The sequence below is a fragment of the Mya arenaria genome, chromosome 11 (genome assembly GCF_026914265.1).
Source record: "Mya arenaria isolate MELC-2E11 chromosome 11, ASM2691426v1".
Classification (NCBI taxonomy): domain Eukaryota; kingdom Metazoa; phylum Mollusca; class Bivalvia; order Myida; family Myidae; genus Mya; species Mya arenaria.
The window spans coordinates 28,111,961-28,138,079 of NC_069132.1; the positions used below are offsets into that span (position 1 = coordinate 28,111,961).

A 26,119-nucleotide genomic window follows, 5' to 3' on the forward strand; every position below is an offset into this window, starting at 1 on the left:
ACCGTAAGAACACACTTTTTCAATAGCTCTGTGGGTATAGTCGTATAAGAAATGGACACACAATATTAAAATGATACTAATCTTTAAGCATATGATATTCATTTAATTATTATGTTTTATGCAAGAACAGTATAAAGAGCTGTGGAAATCATTAAGAGGTTTAAATTTTTTTATAAAATTGAAACTTTAATTTCGAGTCACACAGTTCAAAATAAGATGTTCAGAACAGTGTAAAACGATTTAGTTGCTTTGCATGTACGCTGTTTATATGATGAAATTTACCCTCAGGAACAAATTTGCTTCATGGCCATATATGTGCATATAAAGCTAAACGCATATACCATATAGGATTAATTAAATGAGTATTTATGTTATATAAATGCAAAACCTGAGTTCCCCAAGGGGGTATTTCGATAGGGCTTTTTCAGAAATATTTGACAAAAAATAAAGGAAAACTTTGTTATAAATACTGTTTCCTTTATTTTATTAAATCTTTTGTTGAAATTCCTCCCTTCCTTCCTTGTGAAAGAAAGTGACTGGTATGTTCTTATACAATGTTTATGTCTAGTTTAACTGTTTTATTTTACATGATTAGCTATTTGGAATCCTTTGAGGCTCCTATGCAAGAGTTTGAAGCTTCTGCACACCATTCGTCATGTCCATTTCAAAAACATTCTACATTCTTTCCATCATTACTGTGAGCTGGTAAACAAATTTGAACAGCTAAAATTCATATGTTTTCTTACAGTCATACAATAATTGATTAAGAAGACATTTATATTTAATTTGTTAAAGAATTAAATGGTTGATGTTACTAATGAAAATAATAGTATTATATTACTCTGTCGCAATTCCATTAAACATGTAATAGCTTAATGAACTCTTGCTTTCTTAGTTTTAGAGTTATTGCCCTTTGTTAATTTTCATGCTTAAAGTTTTGTCTGGGGCATATCTTGTAGAATATAAGAGTTATCAACTTGAAATTTCATATGTAGATAGATCTCATGTGGGGGCAAGAGCAGTGCACAATAACAGTAACTCTTGCTTCCATATTTTCAGACTTTTGCCCTTTGTTGGCGTCCGCGTCCCGTTTTCACTTGTCTGGGGCATATTTTGTAAACTATTAGTGGTATCAACTTGAAATTTCATATGTACCTTGTAGATAGATCTTAAGGAGGGCAAGTGCAGTGCACAAGAACTGTTACTCTTGCTTCCATATTTTTAGAGTTATTGCCCTTTGTTAATTTTCATGCTTAAAGTTTTGTCCGGGGGATATCTTGAAGAATATTAGAGTTATCAACTTGAAACTAAATATGGCTATAGATCTTATGGAAGGCATGTGCAGTGCACAATAACAGTAACTCTTGCTTTCTTAGTTTTAGAGTAATTGCCCTTTGTTAATTTTCATGCTTAAAGTTTTGTACGAGGCATATCTTGAAAGAATATAAGAGGTATCAACTTGAAACTTCATAGCTAGATAGATCTCATACAGGGCAAGTGCAGTGCACAAAAACCATAACTTTGCATCAATATGTTTAGAGTTATTGCCCTTTGTTAATTTTCAAGCTTAAATTTTGTCAGGAGCATATATTGTAAACTATAAGAGGTACCAACCTGAAACTTAATAGATAGATAGACCTCATTGAGGGCAAGTGCAGTGCACAAGAAATGTAACTCTTGCTTCCATATTTTTTGTCCAGCAACAAATGGCAACATCATTGTCCATAAATAAATAAAATACCAATCTAACAGCTATAATGTCGAGAGTAAATAATTCGTCAGGCGACACATCTGACTCAAGGAGTTCTAGTAAAACATATAAGATATTAAATTAAATATTCAATTTCCATATAAACGCATCCGATAAATACCCCATTTTCAAATTTGCCCACTTGGGTACTTTTGCCCCTGTGGGCAAATTTACCTCAGGAGCAAATGTTGGTCATAACAATGTGGAAGTAGATTAAATCATAAATTATTGTTGAAATCACTAGCGGAATTTTTCCAATGCTTATAGGTGGAATCATCAACATATTGGTCATTCATTTTGAAAGTATACCATTTATAGTTTGTCTTATTATAATAAATAATGTAAAGAGTACAAGGGTTACATCATCTAAGAGGATAAATACTCACAATTTCTTACGCAAACAAATATGTTGAGTTATAGAAGTTGAAGATAAAAATGACAAGAGGTCACAAGGTAGGGCTCTGTCAGTAACAAAATAATTTCAGTCATCATACACGTTATCGTTTATTTGGAGGTCTATCTAAAACTGAATCATACAAGTGTGACTCCTCCAAACGAATGATCAATTTTAATAAAAACCTCCAAACAAACAATAACATATACATAATACCAAGAAATGAACGAAAATATCCACACGTAATACACTTGAGGATAAATTCCAATTTCTCCTAGAATTTCCTTTTAAGGAATGAATTGCGGGGTTGATGTCATTATCGGGCTATGAACGCAATTGGGCTGGTCAAAGTGTCTGAAGAACTCCGCGTTCATATCAAGTGATGTTTCTATTCCTAAATATCAAACTTATCTTGAATGAAGATGTAAATACAATGCAACACTTACTTGTTATGTTTTGAAAGGTGTCAAGATAGATACTAAAGACATATATTTACACCTCAACTTCCATTCCTTAAATGAACTGCCTTTCGGCTATTGCGTTCATCAATCGATGAACGCAACATCTTCGGATATGTTCGGATCTGAATTCATTGCATAACAATATACATGAAAGCTTTTGATCTTGTTATTGGTTGTATTGTGTCTGCAGGTCCCGTAAAATATAGATCAACATTTTTAAAAGTGTAAGTTTATTATATTTTAAATATAATGGTACCAGAAGTGTTTCAATTTTACGTTTTTAAAGTAATTTCAAGTGGTTGATCTTTTCCCGCGTTATTGTGACGTCATTTGAAAAAAACGTTTCCGGTTATAGTCCGGTCGTTCTATTTACAGAATGGGTAAGAACGGATTACTTAAAGGTTTTCTTAAATGAAATGAAGAATTTTTTTAACAATTCTTGAATGAAATAATGAACTATTGGTGTAAATATAAGGAATGAATGGCGGGGTTGATGTCATTATCGGGGATATGAACGCAATTGGGTTGGTCAAAGTACGCGTGGAGTCCTTCCGACTTCACACACATTGACCAACCCAATTGCGTTCATACCCCGATAATGACATCAACCCCGCAATTCATTCCTTAAATAACTCCATTAAGCACATTAGGAGTTAAAAAATTGTGTTGTAAGTTAGGTATTCTGGTACTGTAATTCAAGCAGATATTGAAATATTTTTGTCTTAAAAATAGAATAATGTTTCATGAGCATAAAGTTGATTTTTTACCTACATGTGATATGTTTTAAAACTGCTTTACACTCATACAAATTTATCAGTATTAATTTTCATGTAGGCCATAATAACCATTCATGATAATTGTTGTACCAGAAATGTTTATAAAAATGTTTAAATCATATGTACATTGTAATTCATGGACAATATACTTAAAGTTAAAAAATAGAGGATAATTGTTTGTTTCAGTGTAAGAGCGTAATATATTTCACAGAGTGAGCACTTAAAGCTATAAAATATTTATTTTTGGTGTTCAAGAGGTGAAATAAATTGCGATCTTACACTGAAGCAAAAACCAATTATTTTTAGTAGATGCCTAAAAAGGACATAAAATTACAGTAAATTGTTGTTTTTCAGAAAAGTGTGCCAAAATGTATGCAAACATAACATAATTTGGAAAATCATGTTGATTTATTTGTGTCCCAGCCCTGTGCGTACTGACGTTTAATTTGGAATTGAGAGCGGGCTTATATTTCAAAACAGTAAGAAATATCAAAATGTTATATCACTGTTCGAAAAAGTGAAATACCATTTTTATTTCACTGGTAAATCTCTATAAACCACTGGAAAGCATATAACAAAAAATATCTATTACAATCAACAACAATTTTTAATGTCTGCCTTTTTCTACAATGAAATTATTTCGTACAAAGTATGATAAACAAGCGTTACTTTATTCTGGACTTTTTTTATTATTGCCCTTGTCCGCACGTCAAAGAACATTCTGTTGAAAGTCTCCAAAAGGATAATAGTCAGAAAAAATAAACTGTACAGGGATTTTAAGCAGCATGTGAGCATCTTTGACTTCGTGTGTGGACTTACACAGTTGACGCAGAGTTATGGCCCTCTTGGTTAAAAAATAGCTTTTAGAGCATGCAATCATATGTCACATATATCTCCAAAAGTATACCAGATAGAGCCATGAAACCAGAATGTGAAATTGTGCCATGGTGGGTTTTTTTGTTACTTTGCTGAATCATTACAGAGTTAGGGCCCTTGACATTGTGAAACATGCATTCTTATGCCTAGCATATCTCCAAATGTACGAGAGCCAGGGTCATGAAACTTTACAGGAATGTTATTGAGCATGTTGATTTTGTGTACATCTATATATTCATATAGTGTGTGGCTTCATTTAGTTAGTTTGACTTATGGCCCTTGAATTAGTTTAAATTTGCATATTGAGTGTGGAATCTTGTGTTACCCCTTTGAGCCAGAGTCATGAACGTTAATCAGCATGTGAAGTCACAGGTTTTAAGCAGTCCCAACTAGAGTATGACCCTTGACATAATATAAATTAGGCAAATAGAGCATGGAATTGAGTAATAGTTATAAACTTAAAAACAATTACGCTTGTCTGCTATGTTACTGAAAACAATGAGAAGTGCTTACTTCATATATTCAGTTCAAATTAAACTTAAGAAATAAATTATGTTTTGCAGGTTTATTTCGAGGTGGAAAGTTTGGATTTGCCTTTCCATGCCCCACTCTTTTATTGTGCAAATTTTTAGTTTCAAATTATGCCCCTTGTTAAGAAAATGCATGCAAATTCCATTGTCTCAGTGGCAGAATAGTTAAGTGTGCTGTCTCAGTGGCAGAAAAGTCAAGTGTGCTGTCTTCCATTGTCTTAATGACAGAATAGTCGAGCGTTCCATCTCAGTGGAAGAATAGTTTAGCGTACTGTGTTCCATTGTTTCAGTTGCAGAATAGTCAGACATGCTGACTTCCCTTGTCTCAGTTGCAGAATAGTCAGACGTCTTCCCTTGTCTTAGTTGAAAAATAGTCAGGCATGCTGTCTTCCCTTGTCTCAGTTGCAGAACAGTCAGGCGTGCTGTCTTCCTTTTTCTCAATGGCAGAATAGTCAGGTGTGCTGTCGTCTCTTGTCTCAGTTGCAAAATAGTCAGACATGCTGTCTTCCCTTGTCTCAGTTGCAGAACATTCAGGTGTGCTGTCTTCCCTCTTCACAGTTGAAGAATTGTCAGGCATGCTGCCTTCCCTTGTCTCAGTGGCACAATAGTCAGACATGCTGTCTTCCCTTGTCTCAGTGGCAGAAGAGTCAGGCGCGCTGTCTTCCCTTGTCTCAGTGGCAGAAGAGTCAGGCGTGCTGTCTTTCCTTGTCTCTGTGGCAGAATAGTCAGACATGCTGTCTTCCCTTGTCTCAGTTGCAGAATAGTCAGACATGCTGTCTTCCATTGCCTTAATGACAATAGTTTAGCGTGCTGTGTTTCATTGTTTCAGAATAGTCACACATGCTGTCTTCCCTTGTCTCAGTTGCAGAATAGTCGGACATGCTGTCTTCCATTGTCTTAATGACAGAATAGTTTAGCATGCTGTGTTCCATTGTTTCAGTTGCAGAATAGTCAGACATGCTGTCTTCCATTGTCTCAGTTGCAGAATAGTTAGACATGCTGTCTTCCCTTGTCTTAGTTGAAGAATAGTCAGGCATGCTGTCTTCCCTTGTCTTAGTTGCAGAATAGTCAGACATGTTGTCTTCCCTTGTCTCAGTGGCAGAATTCAAGCATGCTGTCTTCAATTGTCTCAGTGGCAGAATACCCGGTAGTCAAGCAGCATGTGCTGTGTCAGTGTCAGAAAAGTTGAGCCTGCTGTCTCAGTAGCATAATAGAAGAGTGTGCTGTCCAAGTGGCAGAAAAATCAAACGTGTTGTCTTCCATTGACTCAATGGCAGAGTAGTCCAGTTTGCTGTCTCACTAGCAAAATAGACAAGCGTTCTGTCTCAGTGGCAGAAAAATCAAACCTGTTGTCTTCTATTGACTCAGTGGCAGAGTAGTCCCAGCCTTTTTTCTATAGATGGACCCATTCCCAAAACAAAATATATCATATTTTTCCCAATCTGTATTTTTTTTTAAAGTCTTTTACCTGAACTTGTTCATTCAACATCCTTTTAAATTATATGATTTATGTCACGTATAGTTTTGGGGATAATTGAATTCAGAAATTATTGATTTTCATCACATTCAGAGATTAGTATGAAATATTATCTGTCATGATTTATTGCAATAGATATTTTCACCCAAAGGATTGATATTTCAGCCCTTTTGAAAGGAAAAAGAAAATAAAAATCAATAATTTCCTCATTCACACGAGACTGAAAAGCTTGTTCTTTTAACAACAAATTTCCCAGTTTCAGTACCGTATATTTCCTGACGCAAATTTTCCCAAAATGGTCACGAAATTAGTTGTTCAGTGTTCCATCTTCAGACAGATTTTGTTTCTGAGTATGAATGATTTAAAAAATAAGATGCATGTATAACACCTGTAATGTCAACATTAAATATATATTAAGCCGTGACTATGACCAGGGGGTCGGGTATTAAATTTCTGTTAATGTAAAAAGGAGGATGTTTATGCAGCTATTAGAGCACAGAGAGGCCTCTATAAACTCTAAGACAGTGACTGTCTATTTAAATTCTCCCTATCTTTTGCAGGTTCACCGGCAGAATGCGCTAGTTTGTTGGTGGGAGATGAAATTGTTGAGGTGAATGGACAATCTCTTGATAATGCATCCCATGCAGAAGTTATTGCTTACATTCATAAGGTAACATATTGAGTTTCATTTTATACAACATTTTTTTATGTTCAGGTTTGGTGATGTATACTACATGTAAAGCATTCCATTAACATTCTTTCTGCAAAATCATATATATCTATAATTATATCACTTGATAAGTGAAATTGGTAAAGACGTTGTTTTTTAATCAAGCTACAGTTTAAACTTAGAAAATGCTGAAATATCACTAATGACTTACTGGACCTTGACATCACTAAGCAAAAAAATCAAGGGAGAAAACTCAACAAGGGGCAATTTCAAATATAGTTATAAGTTGTTGCCCTTATATTGAAAGCTTATTTATGTATTTCATTGATGTAAGCGACTGTACCGATTTGACCTACTTCCTAGTCGGCCATGTTGAATAGCTGACATAACTTTCAATATTCACTTTCGTAAACACAATCGGATTAGAGGTCTATGGTAGATATGTTTTTGTTTTATAATCATTATAGGCGTGGTAAATCCTTTCTCTGTACCTGAATATTTATTTAATGACAGATAAATGTTAGTGTTGAAAGTAAAATATAGGGACTACTTTTACAGGTAAAAAACAAACAAATTCAGGTGAGACATAATCAGACAATTAAATCCTTAGGGTTATGAGGTTGTTTATAAACTCAGAATAAGTATTTTGTTATGAATATATATCTAAGTAGTATACTTTCAATTATATAGGTATCAGGACGATCAATTGACAGTTCACTTAACTTCAGCTGTTACTTATACCTTCTAGTTTTACTTTACAAGACCAAGGGTTCCTCCCACTTTTTACAGGAAGCTAAATCTCTCCTGACATATTTAAAGACTACATTCACATCTTTTTAACTACCTTAACCACTTATGCTTAATCATTGTAGAGTCATTTGAAATGACCTGAGCTGGTTTATTATAAATATACTGTAACATGGTATGCATCAATGCTGATTACATGTAAATTAAATCACCCTCTTGGGATAACTCTGCTCCATTTCACTATGAGTTTTACCACAGAGTCTTTTATAGTCAATATATTGGGGCTTCAGCTCTTATCAGGTAGAAGATTTAGAAAATTAACAAATCAACCCTGGGCAAGATGCATATGTTTTATGGCAACAATTGCAATAAACAGCATATTTTATGAAAGCTCTTTGCATGTTATTATACTCAAAAATAATTTATAATCATTATTTTCATTTAGACTTCCAGAAAACTTATAGGTCCATGTCTAAATTAAGTTACACCTAAGTCATAAAATTAAAGCTTTGTTTTATTTGTAGGGTAGATTAATAGCACTCGAAAGTTACATTGTATTTTTAATGTGGATCATTGCATAAAGCAATAGTGCCTTGAAAGCTCAGAACTACATACACATGTATGTCTTTGCTGCTCTCCTGTTGAGCACATTGCATGTGGATAAAAACTTGAGCTGCCGGGTAAGCTCAAGTGGTAGACCACCAGTCTAATGCTCCAGCTGTCAATGGTTTTTGCTTGGCAACAGGGGCACTTTTACACAATGTTTGCTTTACTGCTATATGTACATGTAGTCTAAATTAGTAAATGTCATCAATAAAAGGCAGGAGTGCCTTAACATGGACTATTTATAAAACTTAATAACTATTCATGCAGTTTATTGATTTAATCATATTCTATTGCATGATGATACATTTGCACAATATATGAGGAAGAAAACATCAAAGAAACAGAAAAAGTTAAATGTTACTTTGTAACAAACTGTTACAAAGCTTACACTTATATTAGAGGACATGCAAAGGGATTGAGCCATGAGTTTTTCCTACATCTGGAACGACCCTTTCTTGTTCACACAAAACAAATTTAAAGCTATCAGATACAGGAATGCAAAGTGACAGGAAATGTTATTTTATTTTTTTGAATTTATAGTAATTTAAAAACAGCTACGAACAGGGTATCTGTTCACAATGTCAAGTTTTTTTGTTTTTTTTTATCAGATGTTGTTCATCATGATTGGAATTTACATAAAATAAAACAAGGAAATGCATCAAACATCATTTTTAAATCTTTGTAATTTGTTTTTGATTCCATATCTATTTCCTCTCAAATTAGGACTAAATTCATGCAAAATCGTCATTTGAACTTTCAGATACCATTTACTGTTCTTCCTGCATTAAACAAAGTGTTTTCCAGCCGTTTCCAATTATTTACAACAGATGAAATTTTGTGCAATGCTACATTAGCAAATGCAAGATGGAAATTAAATTAACTCCAATGATGAAAATAATGTTACTCTGTAATATTTTGGTAGCACCTTTCTGCCCTCATGGAGACCACATGGGCACTCTTCTACCTTCATAGATTTAAATGCTTAAGACTTTCAAATGTTTGTTTTGTTTTGATTTTAACTTATAAATATATTGAAATACATTAAATAAATACAGAATCAACCTATTTGGCAGTTGAAACCTAATATTACCTAAATTAAACAATTCCTAACATTTTTTTTCAAATTCATAATGTTCTTCACAGCCCAATACAACACATTGTGCCCTTTTTTTCTTAGCACCATGTTACTCTTCTGCAGCACCATGTTCCTCTTCTGTAGAACCCTTTCCCTCTTCTGCAGCACATTGTCCCTCTTCAGTCTTGCAGCACCCTGTTCCTTTTCTGCAGAACCCTGTCCCTCTTCTGCAGCATCCTGGCCCTCTCCTGCAGCACCCTATCTCTCATCTGCAGCACCCTGACCCCTGTTCCTTTTCTGCAGAACCCTGGCCCTCTTCTGCAGCACCCTGTTCCTATTTTGCAGCACCCTGGCCCTCTTCTGCAGCACCCTGTTCCTCTTCTGTCGACCCCTGTTCCTATTCTGCAGCACCCTGTTCCTATTCTGCAGCACCCTGACTCTCTTCTGCAGCACCCTGGCCCTCTTCTACAGCACCTTGTTCCTATTCTGCAGCACCCTGGCCCTCTTCTGCAGCACCCTGTTCCTATTCTGCAGCACACTGGCCCGCTTCTGCAGCACCCTGGCCCTCTTCTGCAGCACCATGTTCATATTCTGCAGCACCCTGGTCCTCTTCTGCAGCACCCTGTTCATATTCTGCAGCACCCTGTTTCTATTCTGCAGCACCCTGGCCCTCTTCTGCAGCACCATGTTCCTATTCTGCATCACACTGGCCCTCTTCTGTAGCACCCTGTTCCTATTCTGCAGCACCCTGGCCTTCTACTGCACCATCCTGTTCCTCTTCTGCAGAACTCTGTAGTGTAAAAATTTGACTATTGACATTGGTTGGTAGAACACCGTCTTGCACCACACTAGTCTTCAGGCTTTTTTTTTAGTTCACACAGCAGCACACTTTTACTCCCAGGTTACTCAATGTTGTCAGTTAATCACAAGTCAATTTGTGTGTACCCTGCAAACAAAGTTTGAAGGAGGTTAATTGGAGCACAATTTGTCCATGGGTTTGTCTAGCAGGCAGTCTATTGGCAAAAGTTTGTAGAGCGAACTTCACTTAAAGTATAACAGGCTATGTCAAGGTGGCATGTGGGGTAGTCATTTAATACTTCTGTGATAGATCTTGTTGACTAGTCAATAGTTCAAAGTAAATGGAGAGTTTAGCATCCTTGATAATAGCAAACTGTCTCACTAAGCTTGGCTTTGCTATAAGAAGGTTAAAAACTAAAATTTCATTTTTAAATCACAGATGTTCAAAGATTTCCTTTTTAACTGAAGAAAGAGCCTTTACGTGTAGCCTGCGAAGCTTGGCAGGCAAATTTTTGAAAGACTTAATTTTGTGTTCAAACTTGGTATGCACATTGGTCAAGTCAGTAGATGGCCACTATTGATTTTCTTGGTCTATAGGTCAAAGATCAAGGTCATGGTGGCATAATCGGTGCTCCCGACAGGCAACTCATCAGGTTTGCTGAACTCTAGCTTGATTTTCAAAGCCAAGAGTGGTATGCAAAAGGAATAAAATAAGTGTTTATTGTGTGAAATAACCTGTGTTTTATGGAAATTAGGTGCTCTGTATGTCTCTTGTCAATGATGTAGACTTGGTATTTGAAATCCTGCCTAGTTTGGGAAATTTACAGCTTCAAAGAATGTACTGCAAACAAACAAAACAATTACCTGTATGCTTCTTGCTTTATTGTATAAACTTAATGTCATCATTCCCACCGCATAAGAAACAGGTCATTATTTACTAACATATAAGTATAGTCTTTTCTAGTTGTAGTGACATTTACATTAATGGATGTGTCAATAGGAGGCGAAAATAATTAATGGTCTTGTCACATTTCAAAAACCAAACTGGTAGTTCTATGCTAGACTTGTCTTATTTTCTTAACATGAGACTCTCAATTTTCTTATACTAAGTTTTTGTTGGTTTTATCTTTTCAGTGCATCAGATCGAAGACAATCAATTTACGGGTAAAACGAAGCAAGAAAAAAGAAGGTACATTTTCCTTTTGTCAATATTTAATGTACTTATTGGCTTCTATTAAATTAACTGCTCTTGTTGTTTAAGAAGGCCATTAAGTCAATTAGCTCATCATCTTTTATTATGAAATTATTATAATAAGAAAAGTCTATAATTATAACCAGTAATTCAAATTGAATGTCATTTTTACTTTGTCTGATTTTGGAGAGAGAAAAAAGGTTTGTCATAACCTTGGATGGAGTTTGTTGTGTTAAAGATTTTAACTTTGGCCATGACCATTTCAATATATTCACATGGTACTTGTGACAGTGTGTACTGTAAAGATGGAGCAAGGCCCATAACTCTGGCTAAATATGATGGGAGTTACATACCTTAAAAAATAAACGTAAGCAAACTAGTTTTTCCCCATTTATTTCTCTTAAGAGCCAAATTTGGCCTGAAATCAACTTTAGAAAAAAATGTCAGAAGCCTTATACTGTTTGTAGGACACAGGTATTTTTTTATTGGAAATCGGAGGGACAAAAGTGCATCTTATAATCAGTCATTTATGGTACCGTATGTAAAATTGTGTCCCTTGGTTGACTGAGGAAAATGAACACAAGTTGGTGTTTGTTCTACTTGCAGTTCTTTTGTTCAATTAAAGGTACAATAAATTGAATAATCACCCTTTAATATAATAAACACTATAAATTAAACATATACCAACCCGATAGTATCTGTATTTGACATAGGAATCACTGTTCAAACCATTTCTATGAGATTTTGCTGATTATATCTTCATATTTGACATGTTTTGATCTATTGTTTAATACGTCTGAATGGTTGAGTAGATAGAGTTTGTAAACTTCTTTATTTGGCTAGGATAGATGTAATAGCGTCATACTTCTGATTATTTGTTCAAATAAATGATTTCTGTTTTTTCAGTGCATTTGTATTTTAAATCAATATTTTCAGCTTTGAAATGTTTAACTTCAAAAGGATTGATGATTTCATTAAATAGGTGTACAAGTATATGGTGACCAGACCAAAAAAATGTAGAAAATTTACTACAAAATGTTGAGATTTGTCATGCACTGTTTCGCAATAAGTGTATGATGTATGGTTCTTGTTATGACTGTATTTTAATAGATTTTGCATGTGACAAGTTGTTAAACGAATGTACATTGGATTGGTGAAGTAATAGGATTTTTCTATTGAAGAAAGAGGGAAATTTTTGTCAGTAAGTAAGTATAGTGTACATCGCCTTGTTTATAATATCAGATTACAGCGTGAAGTGCATGCAGAGGGATGATTAAATCATTGCTCATTGTCTAATAATTTTATATTTAAATTGAATTTTTGAATCATGTATGTCGTGGTGTACATGTTGAAAAAAGCATTTTGGGATAGGCAATTTATTATTATGGGTTTAAGCTAAAGAGTTAGAGGGTGCTACACCCTGTCCTTTTTGGTAGCACCCTTCTGCCCCAATGAGGACCAGCGTCCTCCTGCCTTCATATAATTAAATGCTTAAGATAATTAAGTTATTCTTTTGCTTTGATGAAATCTTAAATATGATTATAAATTCATACAAACTTGACATGTGAAATTCATAATGTTCAAATTCTTCACAGTGGGACACAGTTGGCCCTATTCTCTCTTTAGAAGAACATATATTGTCCCTTTTCTGCAGCATCGCGGCTAAAACCCTAAATAATATACAAGTTGCGTTTGTCACTAGCATCCCGTCCCAAATATCTTGTGTCATATGTTGGTCTAAAAGTATTGCACCTGCACATTTGAAACTTCATAGGTTTGTTAGTCAGCAAGGACTTTTGTGCACCTGCCTTTTTGATACAGTTCACGAGGGCTAACAAGAGTTATGACCCTTTATATAATAAAAAATGGCTGAAAAACTTGTCACATGAAGCACCAACAGTATTGTTTTTACATTCATGAAACTTAAATTCATACTAATGTTTGTGAGCATGGGCTGTTGTGCACCTGCCATTTCTCTCACATTTCACTCATTAATAACACAGCTCTCCATAACACTATTCCTCTTTTCATTCAGCATCTGGGGGTATTCATCACAACTGTGATAACTCTTTCCATTTCAGTCTATTTTCATGAATATTAGATGCATTTGAAAGCAACAGAACATGATGGTAGCATCAATTTGTTCTACAAAACATGCATAAAAAATATCAGACTGATTGCCATAAATTCCTTATAACGAGGGGCAGTTTTCGCTGATTATTTTGTCATATTGTAAATTTCTGGTGCATTTTATTACCTTAAAAGTGCTGCAAGCTGGGTCTATGCCAGTTGGGGAATGATTCTGATCTATTATTTGATATGGAGCCTATTTTAGCACCTTAGGAAGGTCATAAATAAGCTGTAGGAAAAGCCAAATTGCTGTATGTTTAGGTTTTAGTTAATGTATTGCAGGTTAAACATATTTATTCCAAGGAAGTGTCAGTGACCGCAATAATAAGTTTGTTTAATTTATAAATCATTAACTATGATCAACTTACAGTTTTATAATTAAACTTGGATTAGAAGATTATTTAATATGGTGTCACCGATCAACGAATTAACTATGTTATGTACAGTATGCTAATGACCAAATTACAGGTCATGTAAATTTAGGTTTCTAGATAGCTGAAGAGGTGAACTTGTAATGAAATCTGAGATCATCTTGTTCTCTGTTGCTTTTTTAATCATGTACACCCACATTTTCTCCCTCACTTTTAAAGCAAAAACATTCTTGATTCTGGTTGAATATATCGCAGTAACTACATCATAAGAAATAACTGAGCCAAAAAAAAAATAACTAAATGAATACTTATAATGTAGTATTCCCTGGAGAAACAAGATACGACAGAAAATAAATCATTTCAGGCTGAAGGGACATTTCCGAGAGTCTGTTTTAATTCAGGAACGAAGTCTTGGAGCAAATACATACATCCCAGTATTGATCCTTACGGGAAGGAAGCCTCTAGAAAGATTATGTCCTGCTTCCCCCAACAGATATTGAAATGCTGACGACTTTATTTCCTGATCAGACGGATTAGCAACTGGACTCGCCTGTTGATTACTTACGACATTGAATAGGTGGCATAGACTTGTGTTTTAAATCATTCATTTCACGTTCAAAGCTATCCTGTTCTATTTGTTCTGTAAATGGTATTACAGTTTGCCCTTCTTGTGTGTCAGTGAAATTGCTGAATTGCATTTAAAATTTGAAAATTATTTCTCAGAAATGCCTAGATGCCTTGATGAGGGGGAAATAAATCAATCATTTTTCCTATATACTGTCTTCATAATCACACTCAATTATGTATGCATTTCGTATGTGACAAAATAGGCCAAATTATAAATTTGTTATTGTTCATAATTTGAAATATCACAATACTCCCTACCTAACTTATAAAGGTTTAAGATAATATATTAGTCTTTGAGGTGGCTCTGGTCTATACTAGTTGGTGAAATACTAAACTGTTAACCCTTGGCAGTAGGCTTGTCTCAAGAATAGTGATAGGAAAAATCTTCAATTCTTTCTGATATTTTCCTTGTTCAGATTTATGATTTATTTTCATGATATTAAGACTTGAGGCATGCACAGTTTTAAAGATTTACGCAGTAATTTTATCCTATCAATGTAGTCTGCCATTTGACGCAGGGTAATTTCTTCAACAGTGGGTGTTTGATAGACAAATCTGTGTGTGGTGCAAGACCACCATAAATAATGATCTGTTTTTTCCTTGCTTTGATCAACTCTTCTTAAAGAATGTCATGTTGGTATTTCCAGGAAAATGTAATTATAAGGAAAATTAGCTAAGTTTCTTTTGGGTTATGGCAATAAATAGAACAAACATATTGTAGAATTGTTCTCTTTAATACAGTCAAGGAGCATTGCAATTAAGCATTGCATCTTTGTTTGTTAAAGTTCAAAATTCAGCTGAATTTCCTAGTTACAAAGAAATTCAAATCCACAGAGGACAGATAACTGGCTGACCAGCGCTGAGAATCAATACCAGTTAAATGACATGGTTAGCATTTCCTGGAATGGTCAGTGAGGTATGGTCAGTAACTGTCCAGTGGGCTAGATTAATGGCCGCCTGGACGTGGAATGCTTCACTGAAGGAATGATAGATTACGTTCTGTATTTGGTGAAAGTGAGGCAGTGATGTGAACAAGACTTGGGGAACTTTGTAAGAGGTAATTTTGCAACATGACTCAATACAAATTGGCTATGGTTTTGAGGAAGCGGGGTTTGTATAATTTCTGTTTGGAAAGAAACTGCTATGAACATTCTAAAGATTGACAAACTAAGAATGTCAAGGAATTTAGTGGTTTCCATGAACTTTGAAGCAAGTTATTAGTTCTTTCAATATGATAGTGTTAGAGCATTCCCAGTTGTTTAATGAGTTTCCAACATTTGAATTGACCACAGAAGATGTGTATAACTTTTGGCATCACATTTATTGTTAAAATTTACACATTATGACAGGATTTATTCTTGCATTTCAATGACATGCCTAGAGCAATCACAAACATAAATAATGTATGAAAACAATCACTGGTGATTTATTTGTCTGGTATGCAGGGTGTTGTTCTTGTAGGTTATCTCCCCTTGCTAATGTAAACAATAGATAAGTGAGTCAGTTATCTACCTTTGTGTGATAAAAGTTACTAAGGAGATATGTGCTGTGTAAAAGGTCCCTTTTGTGTGTGTAATATTGTAATGCTCCCAAATGCAATGAAAACTGCATGTTATCAATGTTAAAAGTGTTTATTTTTTACTGTTCATTTTAAATGAAAAAAATAATGCGTTTTTTTTACAATTTTATTGCTAACATGTTTGGGAAATCTTTCTGTAAATGTATTCAGTAAGAAACAGGACTAATACTAGTATTTCTGAAATATTTGTATACATTTGATCAAAAGGTTTTGTCATTTACATAAATTTAATGTGAAGGAACATGGTTGAAGGTGTACCTATTTTCATGATCAAATATCTCAAAAGAGTTGTACCTGTTTTCAAGTTGGAGCTCCTCAGCAACATAGATGTATTATCTTCACTGTCACAACCACTTAACTGACAATTAAACAGGCGGAACATTATTCTCATTGCACGGGATGGAAATCCTCATAATGTCCAGCAATTATATGGGACTGTTTTAGAAATGTTGTGATATTTTAAGTACAAATTCTTCTGTATTTTTCTGCCAAAGAGTCATGCCAGGTTCACAAAGTATGTAAAGCCACATGCAATGTTTTTTTCCATATTTTTTTCACTTTCATATGAGTGGGGAGCGAGGGGTTTCTTCATTTCTTAGTTTACTGTGATTTTCTACTAGTTTGACATACTATTTATGATATAAGACAATTACTGAGCAAGGCCAGTAATAATTAATCGTTTGTTCGACCTCAACCAACCCATATACCTGACCCCAACCAACCCATATACCCGACCTCAACCAACTCATATACCCGACCTCAACCAACCCATATACCCGACCTCAACCAACCCATATACCCTCAAACAACCCATATACCCGACCTCAACCAACCCATATACCCGGTAGCTAGTTTTTGTTTTGTTTAACTTCCTAAGCCCTCATTTCAGTAATAAAAAAAAAAAAAATTCTGACCACTGGGGAGGCTAAATAATACTTATACTAATAATGGCCATGGGTATTTACTGGCTTATCTAGAACCTTTATTGGTCCTTATCTGAGGCTAAAGAAAAGTCTGATCGAGAAATGAATTTATTCAAAGACAGTCACTTCAACGCGCAACTGCTGCGTTCACCAATATTTAAATGTTCGATTGTGAATCTTACTTCGGCCAGTTTTGTTATTTCCTGATTTTCAAATTGAATATTTAATGAACAAGCTCATATTTCAGTGGTTGATTTTACATTGGTTTTATGACCTTTAACCTTGCTTTGGGGCAAGCTACATATTAACTTTGCCTGCACTGTATACTAACTTTTGCATCAGTGAGCACAGTTTTATCGCTGAGGAATGTCTGTTGTGGTTTAATGGCGTTTTGCGATCTTACTTAAGGTATAATGTTTTGACTTGGTTATTTGACAATAACATAATTTATATTGTATCATTGACTCATTTGGGCACTTTCACTTGTCAGGAGTATCAAGTGTCACATTATTGGGTATCATATGATGGATAAACAATTAGTTGGGGCACTTTTATTGGAGAAGAAATTCTGCATCAGTTCTTTATCTGATGTGCCAAGTTAAGAGGACTCCAAATGTTTTAGAGTCAAAATATGGTGTAGTTTATAGTATTTGGCATTGTGTGTTGGATACATTTATAAAACATTGGCACATGTTCAGTGGAAATTTTTTCCAATTCTGACTTTTAAACTAATATAGCTCGGGAAGGATTGAATTGTTTGATTTGGAACAATTATGACGATTATTTGCTTTTGTGCTCTTAAGCATACATTGAAAAAGAAGGCAGGTTTTGTTATGGTTTTTTAAAATGTAAGAGAAAATTGTTTTCTTTTCAATGGCTGATTCGCAAAAGGAATTGCTAATTGATTCATACAGGTTATCACCTTTTAAGTGATTTGTTTACAGGTAGAATATCTGATGTCTTATTGTTTTACTAAAAATATTTAATGTCAACAATTATTTATAACTTCAGTGGCAGTTTCATCGGAGAACGTTCAAAACGCATACATCGTTGCAGTAGAAGAGGATGCTAAAAGACGACTGGAGGAATTACTCTACAATCACAAACTCACACCAATTGATATGACCAAACATGTAGGTGTTGAAAGTGAGGATAAAAGTGGTGATTCAAACGATTCTCTGGATTTATCAATAGAACGTGCAGTATTTCAGTCCTCAATGCCGTATATGTCTCAGCCTGGTCACATGACCAATGGCCATGTGGAAATGGCGGAAGTTAATGGGTTTAAAGATGGAAAGAAGAGCAAAGGGAAGAAAGGAAAGCGTGGAGGAAGCAACGAGACACCAATGATTGACAATCTACTCACAGACAGAATGAGTAGTCAGAATTCACTAAACAATGACAGTTTTGATGATATTCATAGTTCTGTAGAGTTTGATCCTGAAAAACACAGAGAAATGGCGATAGATGTGCCAAAGAATTTTCAGGGGACAGCTAAAACGCCCCCTCGTCTTCCGTCATCGACACATTCTTCTGAACGTTCAACGCCAGTTAAAGAAAGTGCTAAAATGGGAAAATCGTACACGAACAATGCTTACAGTGACGATCATTTGGAGCGAATTCGGCACCACCAAGAGGAGATTCGTAAACGTCAAGAGCGGGAAGAGCAAAGAGTAAAAGAACAGGAATTTTTACGTGCTTCATTAAGACGCTCTGAAAAAATGCGCTCTCTTCAAAAAGAGCGTAATAGACAGCAACAGGCTGGTGTAGATAATACTGCTTATGCTGACGATGACGATGATGATGATGATTCAGGGGGATTTGAAGAAGGCTACGTCAGTGGCAGACATACGCAAAACAGTCGAGATTATATGAAGAAAAATATAGGTAAGTGTTAAGCAATGTTAAGTGCTTATTTTATTGTTAATTATTGTTACACCATTGTTAATATTAAGCTATTTGATTTTAATATATGATGATAAGTATGTGTAGTATCGACAATGTTATTCAGTTTCTTTACTGAATCACTAAATTATTGTTAAATTAATTGCATGTTTAACAACACATGATTTGAAATGCAAATGATACAAGACCGAATATTTCAGCATTTTAATCCATCTTGAACAAAGACATTTGCTGGCTGTTAAAGGTGTGATATTTTGATGTCATTGCAAATTGCATAGCTGTTTTGCATGTAAAAATTGTTCAATCATCGACAATGTATTTATAAGACGCAATTATACATAAGGGAATCGTAGTTTCTATGGCTGTCAAAAACAGAATCCCCCCTGAAGACAGCCCTGTCTGGTGCTAGCACAAAATGTCTTGCTTAAATGAAGGAGAAGTTAGGACAAATAAGTTATTTTTTTAGCTTTTTTTCTTGTATGTATCATCAGCCCATATTTATAAGTATTTATTTCCAAAAGAGAAGTTTTATCACAATGTTTTTTGTGAGACAGGTGTATTTTGCAAATATGAAATTGTCTGGAATTGAGGGAGGTTTAGGTTTAATACCTCTAAGCTTAGGTGCTGTAATATTGTGCTTGATCTTGCATTTTGGTTCTTATTCAGACGTTATTCTGATTAAGGGCATTTGCAAAACTTCCACAGAAAGCTCATTACTATGATTAGATTTGTTCTTCAATGTGATTCTTCCCCGAATAATGAAGCCTGATAATTAAGTACAAAGTTTGGGGAAATATTGTGTAACATGAATTAATTTTATTTGCCTTCAGTTAAAATAAAGTCAGTCATTAGCTCAATTACTGTTTAATCATAGATTCCATTTGGCTTAATGGTGAATTTATTTGAGTAAAGACATATATTTTTTTTGAAAATTTGCCATTTACAAAATGGTTTTACAAATAATACTGAAAATGAAAAAGGAGCATAGCTTTAGTGAGACATGCTATTACAACTAGGACTGCTATTTTATGATAAATTAGAATCCTATGACTTTAAAGATAGTTGCCAGAAATAAGTCCTCTGGGATGATGAACATATCTGTGCCTGATGTGAAGGTATTATTTTTGTGTCTGGCAAAGTTCTGAGTTAGAAGCCATTATTTTATAGATCTTGGTTTAGTGTCACTGAATACTGGGTCTCCTCTGTTCTTGAAATGCTGCAAATATATAAACCTATGTTTTACAATTCCTAGCTGTAGAAAGACAGATATAGATGAATGTATGGATATGAGAATTATGTGAGGCCTTAAAATGGAAAAGATTACACACTGAATAACAAACGTAGAAGAAGATCATAACGAAAAAAAGCAGCAATTTAAGTAAAAGTTTAAACCAATTTTCAGGTTCTTGTGCAGCACCAGGTCTATTTAAAAATCTGGCTAAAATCCTAATATATCAGGGTTCTCAATAAGTTTTGTTTGAACCGTCTCAAATAGTAAAGTAACCGACTAGCTTCTACTTATTCTACTGAAAATTCATTTAGTTTTCCAAATTTGAACCGGCCCTATTGCCATTTGAACCGTCCATTTTGGCCGGCAGCCGGTTCTTATTGAGAACACTGTATATATATATATATATAGAGAGAGAGAGATTCTTAAATTCATTTTTATGCCAGTATACCCAAATTGAATTGCTTTAATTTGTATTACAATCATTATATTTTGTCTTTTCAGGTTACAATGACATTCATGCAATGTTACAACACATGAAAGGGGCAGTGCATTCTAAGGAAGGAAGAGAAAAGTTAAAATTTCTCAATGACTTCTTTGATCAAAAACAGTTTCAAAACGCAGTGAGTGTTCATCATCAAGTGCTAGACGTTAAAACGCGGAGTCCACCCGTGCAGTGTGAGTGTCAGAATTCACGGGAGGTACGTGCTGACAGCGTTGAAGTGTTGTGTTCAGTGAAAACGCCGGCCACATTGGAGCTCCTGAGCATCTTAAATAAACCTCAAGTCAAGGTAGGTTGTCAAGAGTTTGAGTTTTATAGACCGAAAAGCGTATTAATAAGCTACATGTAAAATGCATTGTCAATTCAAGTTTGAATAGTTGAAACCCTAAAATGATTCATTAACTTCTGGAAAAAAAAACTACATTATTTTGCTTTGTTTGTATTTTCAATCCAGAGATATATTGTTCCTAAGTACAGTCAACTTAAAATCATAAAAGAAATATTTAAAAAAAATAGTTTTTAAAACAGCTGCTCAAAAATGATCAAATACAGGGAGACCCTAAAAAAATAATTGGAATGCTAGAAACTGTGACAGGTTGAAAAGTTGTGAAAGGACCAGATAGCATCATTAATTCATGTGCTTTGGTGATTCGCATATTATTGATACTATCATCTGGACATTATTTTATCCTGACCTGAATACCTGCGCTATATCAATGTTTACTAAAGTAATAATGTAAATAATTGATAAAGCCTTAACCGGGAGGTCATATATACAATGTAGTGTTGTACATCTAGTATGTGACAAATTGCTGTGAAAGTCAAATATATCTTGACGAATTTTAATACCATTTCTGTCCTTAAATCAAAAGTTCATTTATGTTAAACGTTAGGACAATTTTACAAAAACTTATGAAATAAAGATACTTTTCATATATACCTACTGTTGCTTTTCCTTGCAGCATGTTTTACTCTTAAGAACTTTAATTAAACATTTAAAATACTGAAATATTATGTAGCACATTATGAGAATCGAATAGCCATCATTGGCCAGGCTAATGAATAATTACAATATTATTTATTTAATACATGTACCTTAATAGATGTAATATAGTTGGCTCTAGACCCCCCCAACCCAACCTCATATTACTTTATCACATATTCACATAAACGACAATCTCTCTGTAGGAGTTGTTACTGACGCACGACCGGGTCGGCCAGATTCAGGCCAAATCATCTGATGATAGGGAACCACCAGAGGGGAATGGGGAAATTCCTGCAAACGTTCCCGATACTGCCTCGGTCATCCGTATTGTCCACCTTGATAAAACCACAGAACCTTTGGTAAGTGGTTGGTCCATAAAATGTGTGTTTTTTTCTTCAAATTTAAGATTTGCTAATAGAACAGTTCTTGGCTGGATTGATTTTTAAAACTGTAAAGACAGAAATTCAGCTTGAACTCATTCCAAATCAGAATATTTATTCTGTTTCAAAAGAAGTCATTTTCACAGTATGTCCATTGAAAGTAGTCATATTTTGTTGAAACTATTTAACAAGTAAGGAATCATTTATATCAATGAACTTTCATAAAGGCTGAGGTAACCTGCTTTATTGTTTTATTGCCTGGAAATTAGACTTTGAAACTTTCATAATATACAGTTTTTATCATAGTCTTCTTATTTGATTCAGGGTGCAACAGTTCGTAATGATGGGGAGTCCGTCATCATCAGCCGCATTGTTAAAGGTGGTACAGCAGAAAAGAGTGGAATGCTTCATGAGGGCGATGAAATTCTCGACATTAATGGCATCGACATGAAGGGGAAGGACATTAACGATGTTTCGGAGATGTTGGTGAGTAAATACTGGGTGTTAAAATCCTAAATGGCTTCAGAGTGCAATTATTTATTTCAGGTTTGGTGTTAAAATCCTTAATGGCTTCAGAGTGCAATTATTTATTTCAGGTTTTAACTTTATCTTCAACTAGTCTTTGGTAATTTTTTAGTCATGGTACTGGAAAGTTAAATTTGCAGAGCCATTCCTCAGTTCTAGGGAAATGGTGCGGTGCCCTTCCAGTGACTGGAATTTTGCTAAAAAAAGGAGGATTTTAAATAAGTACAAACAAATTTTACAAATGTTATTCTAAAATCAAGATTAATTGTCAGTGAATGGTAAATATGTGGATTCTTGTGACTGCAAATTGCAGGCAGAACAATGTGTAGATCTTAGATTTTAAGTTTTTTGTATCTTTTTTTTCTTAATAAACAGGACAACCTAAAGAGGAATTTGACACAAAACTGGATTAAATGAATACTTGTGAAGGTTGGATGGAAAAAAAAACACCTGAAATTTGAAATAGTTACAGCTAAAATCATCTTGATTATCGCATTCTAGTAGCAAAAAAAACTTTTATGAAAATTGCGTATAAACTTAAAACGTACATTACAATGATGTTTTCTTAGATGATTTTTAGATTGATTTCTCTGATTACAGGCCAATATGACAGGAAGGATCACATTCACCATCTACCCAAGCAATGAATACAATCAGCCCAACATCTCAAGTGGCATTGTAAGTTGACAGATTTATACCATGTTCAGAGCTTTTTTTCAATTTTAAATGAGATTACCCAAGTCATGAAGAAAGTCAAGGAATTGTCATTCCAGATACACATAAGGCTTGAGGTAATACACACATGTACAGCACGACCCATAACCCTTGTATTCATAACTATTAAAGACAGGCGTTGGAGTTCGCTCTGCAAGCTTGTTATAATTTAGTAACATGTCTATGTGTTCTTTTACAATGTCCTGGAACATGACGGCTAGGCAGTGTGCTGAAAATGCTGTAGCATATTCATTACTGACAACATTCTGAAAACAAAGAAGAAAGAAATAAAACTTTCGTTTGAATATTTCATTTCAGATGCATGTCAAGGCACTATTTAACTATGACCCTGAAGATGACTTGTACATACCGTGCCGTGAGTTAGGCCTGTCGTTCAGTAAGTGCGACATACTGCACGTAATCAACCAGGAGGACTCCAACTGGTGGCAGGCTTATCGTGAGGGCGAGGAGGATTACCAATCGCTAGCCGGTCTTATTCCAAGCCGCAGTTTCCATGAACAGTAAGCAGTCAGTCAGGTGTCAAATTTAGAACAAGCCATGGACTTGGAAAATGCCTTCTTGGCTTGTTCAAATTCTTGACTTGGCAGGGCTGGTTGATATTTTTTATGCGAAGCACTTATCCTAAGAATTTGGGCTTCTTCATCCAAAAGTCTAATTTCAATGACTTACTGATAAATTTATCTATTTATCCCGACTTTGGCCAGAAGTTGTATTCATTTGCTTTTGGGTGCCAGACATATTTCTTGTTAGAGTCTCCATGAAATTGTGTCCTCTGATCTACTAAGAAAGAATACAATGTTGTGGTTCTCCTTTTGATCCTGACCTTGAGAATGATCTCTGTTCTCATTCTATTTTGATAAATTATATAATATGTTCTCTAGAACACAAAGCAATGCAGTGTTTTATGCTGAGTCACTGAATACTGAAACTGCAAATATGATATCACATTGTCTGCTCTCTTCAATTCGTATGAAGTATCGTATAAACAGCCAACAAGATCTAGTGTGAAAATATTTCTTATAATTCTGCACCGAAAAGCAGGGAACTGGTGTAATTTCTCGAAAAATGTCCTCAATTTTTGCATTGTATTAACCGTGATAATAAGACTGAAATGTTTTCTTTGTTTCTCATGAATATTCCATGGCGAATTTCTCTTAAGGTTTTTGCAGCGTTAAAATATTTGGGAATTGCATGTTAAGCACTCCTGTAGGAAAAGTATTTTGAGGATGTTTGTTTTGCCGATATTTCAAATGTCACTTTGTCTTCTAGAATTTTCGTTACAGTGGCATGTTTCATTATTCTGAAATTGGTTTTATGATTCTTTATTTTGATACACTCAATTACCTTTTTGAAATATTATGAACAGTCACAGAATTAAAATATATAAAATGGGGCCGCCAACTTATCAACACATATATCATATTATCACTTTCAAATCAGTGTTTCTGAGTAGTTATAAAGTCTATATCTATTTAAAATTTTAAGTTGTATTGGTCAGAATAGATTTTCAATTCAATTTGTGACATCGCTAATAATTAAATTAAAAAATTTGATCTAACGATAGTTTGTCATATGCTTGCTGATAAGATGATCACAAGAACACATTGATTATGAATTTTATTGAGCTTGTTTTGTGTTTCTGAAGAAAAAAGTCTTATAGTTTGGATCTTGTTGGGGAGTTGGCAATTGAAAGCTACACTCTCACAGAATAACCAGTTTGACAACTTTTTTTATTTTTCGTCTTGGAATGAGCCAATTTTATAAGATTGCTGACTACAGATCAGATTGCAGTTTAACATATTTATGTTCAAAATTAATGATTTATGGCTAAAAACGTTACTGACACTTTAAGACAAATGCATAAAACATCACTTTTTGATCATAATCATGAAAACCTGCGATCTGATTTTTTGTCAGCAGTCTTAAATCACTGGTTTCCATGCATTTTCACAAAAATTGGCTCGTTCCAAGACAAAATATAAGACAGTTGTCAAAACTTTCAATCTGTGAGAGTGCAGCTTTAAGATATTAAACCTCTTTCTGATGCTTAGAACTTTAATGACAATGTACATGTATACATATGTGAGGTCACATGACTCTAACTAAACTGTTGTGGTGTTTATGCGCTCATGATTCAATTTATGGTCAATGCTTGTATATATGGAAAAAAACAGGTAATTGAAGGTAATTTTATGATATGTCCTAAAGCCAAATTATAAAACAGGTCTCATACCCATGCATCTAGTATGTGATTTAACATCGAGTCTCGTAGACGAGGGGCAGACATTACACTTCATTGATGGTATAACAATTTTCAGGCGAGAACAAATGCGACTGACAATTGGAACGGAGAATAAAGAGAATCAGAAGAAAGGGCGCTCGTGTTCCTGTGGACGTGCTAATAAGAAGAAAAAGAAGAGGAAACAAAGAGAAGGTACATTTACTCAGATTATTTTTTCGAGTTTTGAAAACATTTAATAGTATCAATATCTATTACCCTGGATGATAGATATAATTGACTGTCTGGGCCGAAATTCATATCTGAGGCGTGAGATTGTTAAACAATGAGCATTCAGACATGCAAATCACTGAAACATTTAAATATGCATCTTTATTTGTCCCAACTACAGAAAGAAAAGGGTTTATGTGTAACACATCAATCATAGTGATGGAAGAATGTGTAACACATCAATCATAGTGATGGAAGATAATTTCTGAACACCGTCATTATGACTGGAAATAATTTTGTACCATTTTTTGCCTATCTTTAATTCTTTTTGTTGTGTTTTGATATTAAGACATTGCTTAACACAGTGAGTTCATATACTAGACTAGTTTATTAACTTTCTGCACATTGATAAACATGCTATACTGATG

At 34.5% G+C, this 26,119-nt stretch overlaps 1 protein-coding gene across 5 annotated transcripts in view; it reads left to right on the forward strand.

Moving 5' to 3' along the window:
- Positions 1-26,119, forward strand: part of LOC128208755 (protein PALS1-like) — a 44,944-nt gene that overhangs the window by 11,759 nt on the left and 7,066 nt on the right. For 4 of the 5 annotated variants that reach the window (XM_052912311.1, XM_052912312.1, XM_052912313.1 and 1 more), the window contains 9 exons: positions 6,825-6,934; positions 11,295-11,349; positions 17,994-18,869; positions 20,620-20,906; positions 21,806-21,961; positions 22,307-22,468; positions 23,108-23,185; positions 23,540-23,742; positions 25,561-25,676. In XM_052912311.1, the coding sequence (XP_052768271.1) occupies positions 6,825-6,934; positions 11,295-11,349; positions 17,994-18,869; positions 20,620-20,906; positions 21,806-21,961; positions 22,307-22,468; positions 23,108-23,185; positions 23,540-23,742; positions 25,561-25,676 (2,043 nt within the window). Of the gene's footprint in view, positions 1-6,824; positions 6,935-7,269; positions 7,370-11,294; positions 11,350-17,993; positions 18,870-20,619; positions 20,907-21,805; positions 21,962-22,306; positions 22,469-23,107; positions 23,186-23,539; positions 23,743-25,560; positions 25,677-26,119 lie in introns of those variants that run through there. The other variant, XM_052912314.1, reaches the window with a different exon arrangement.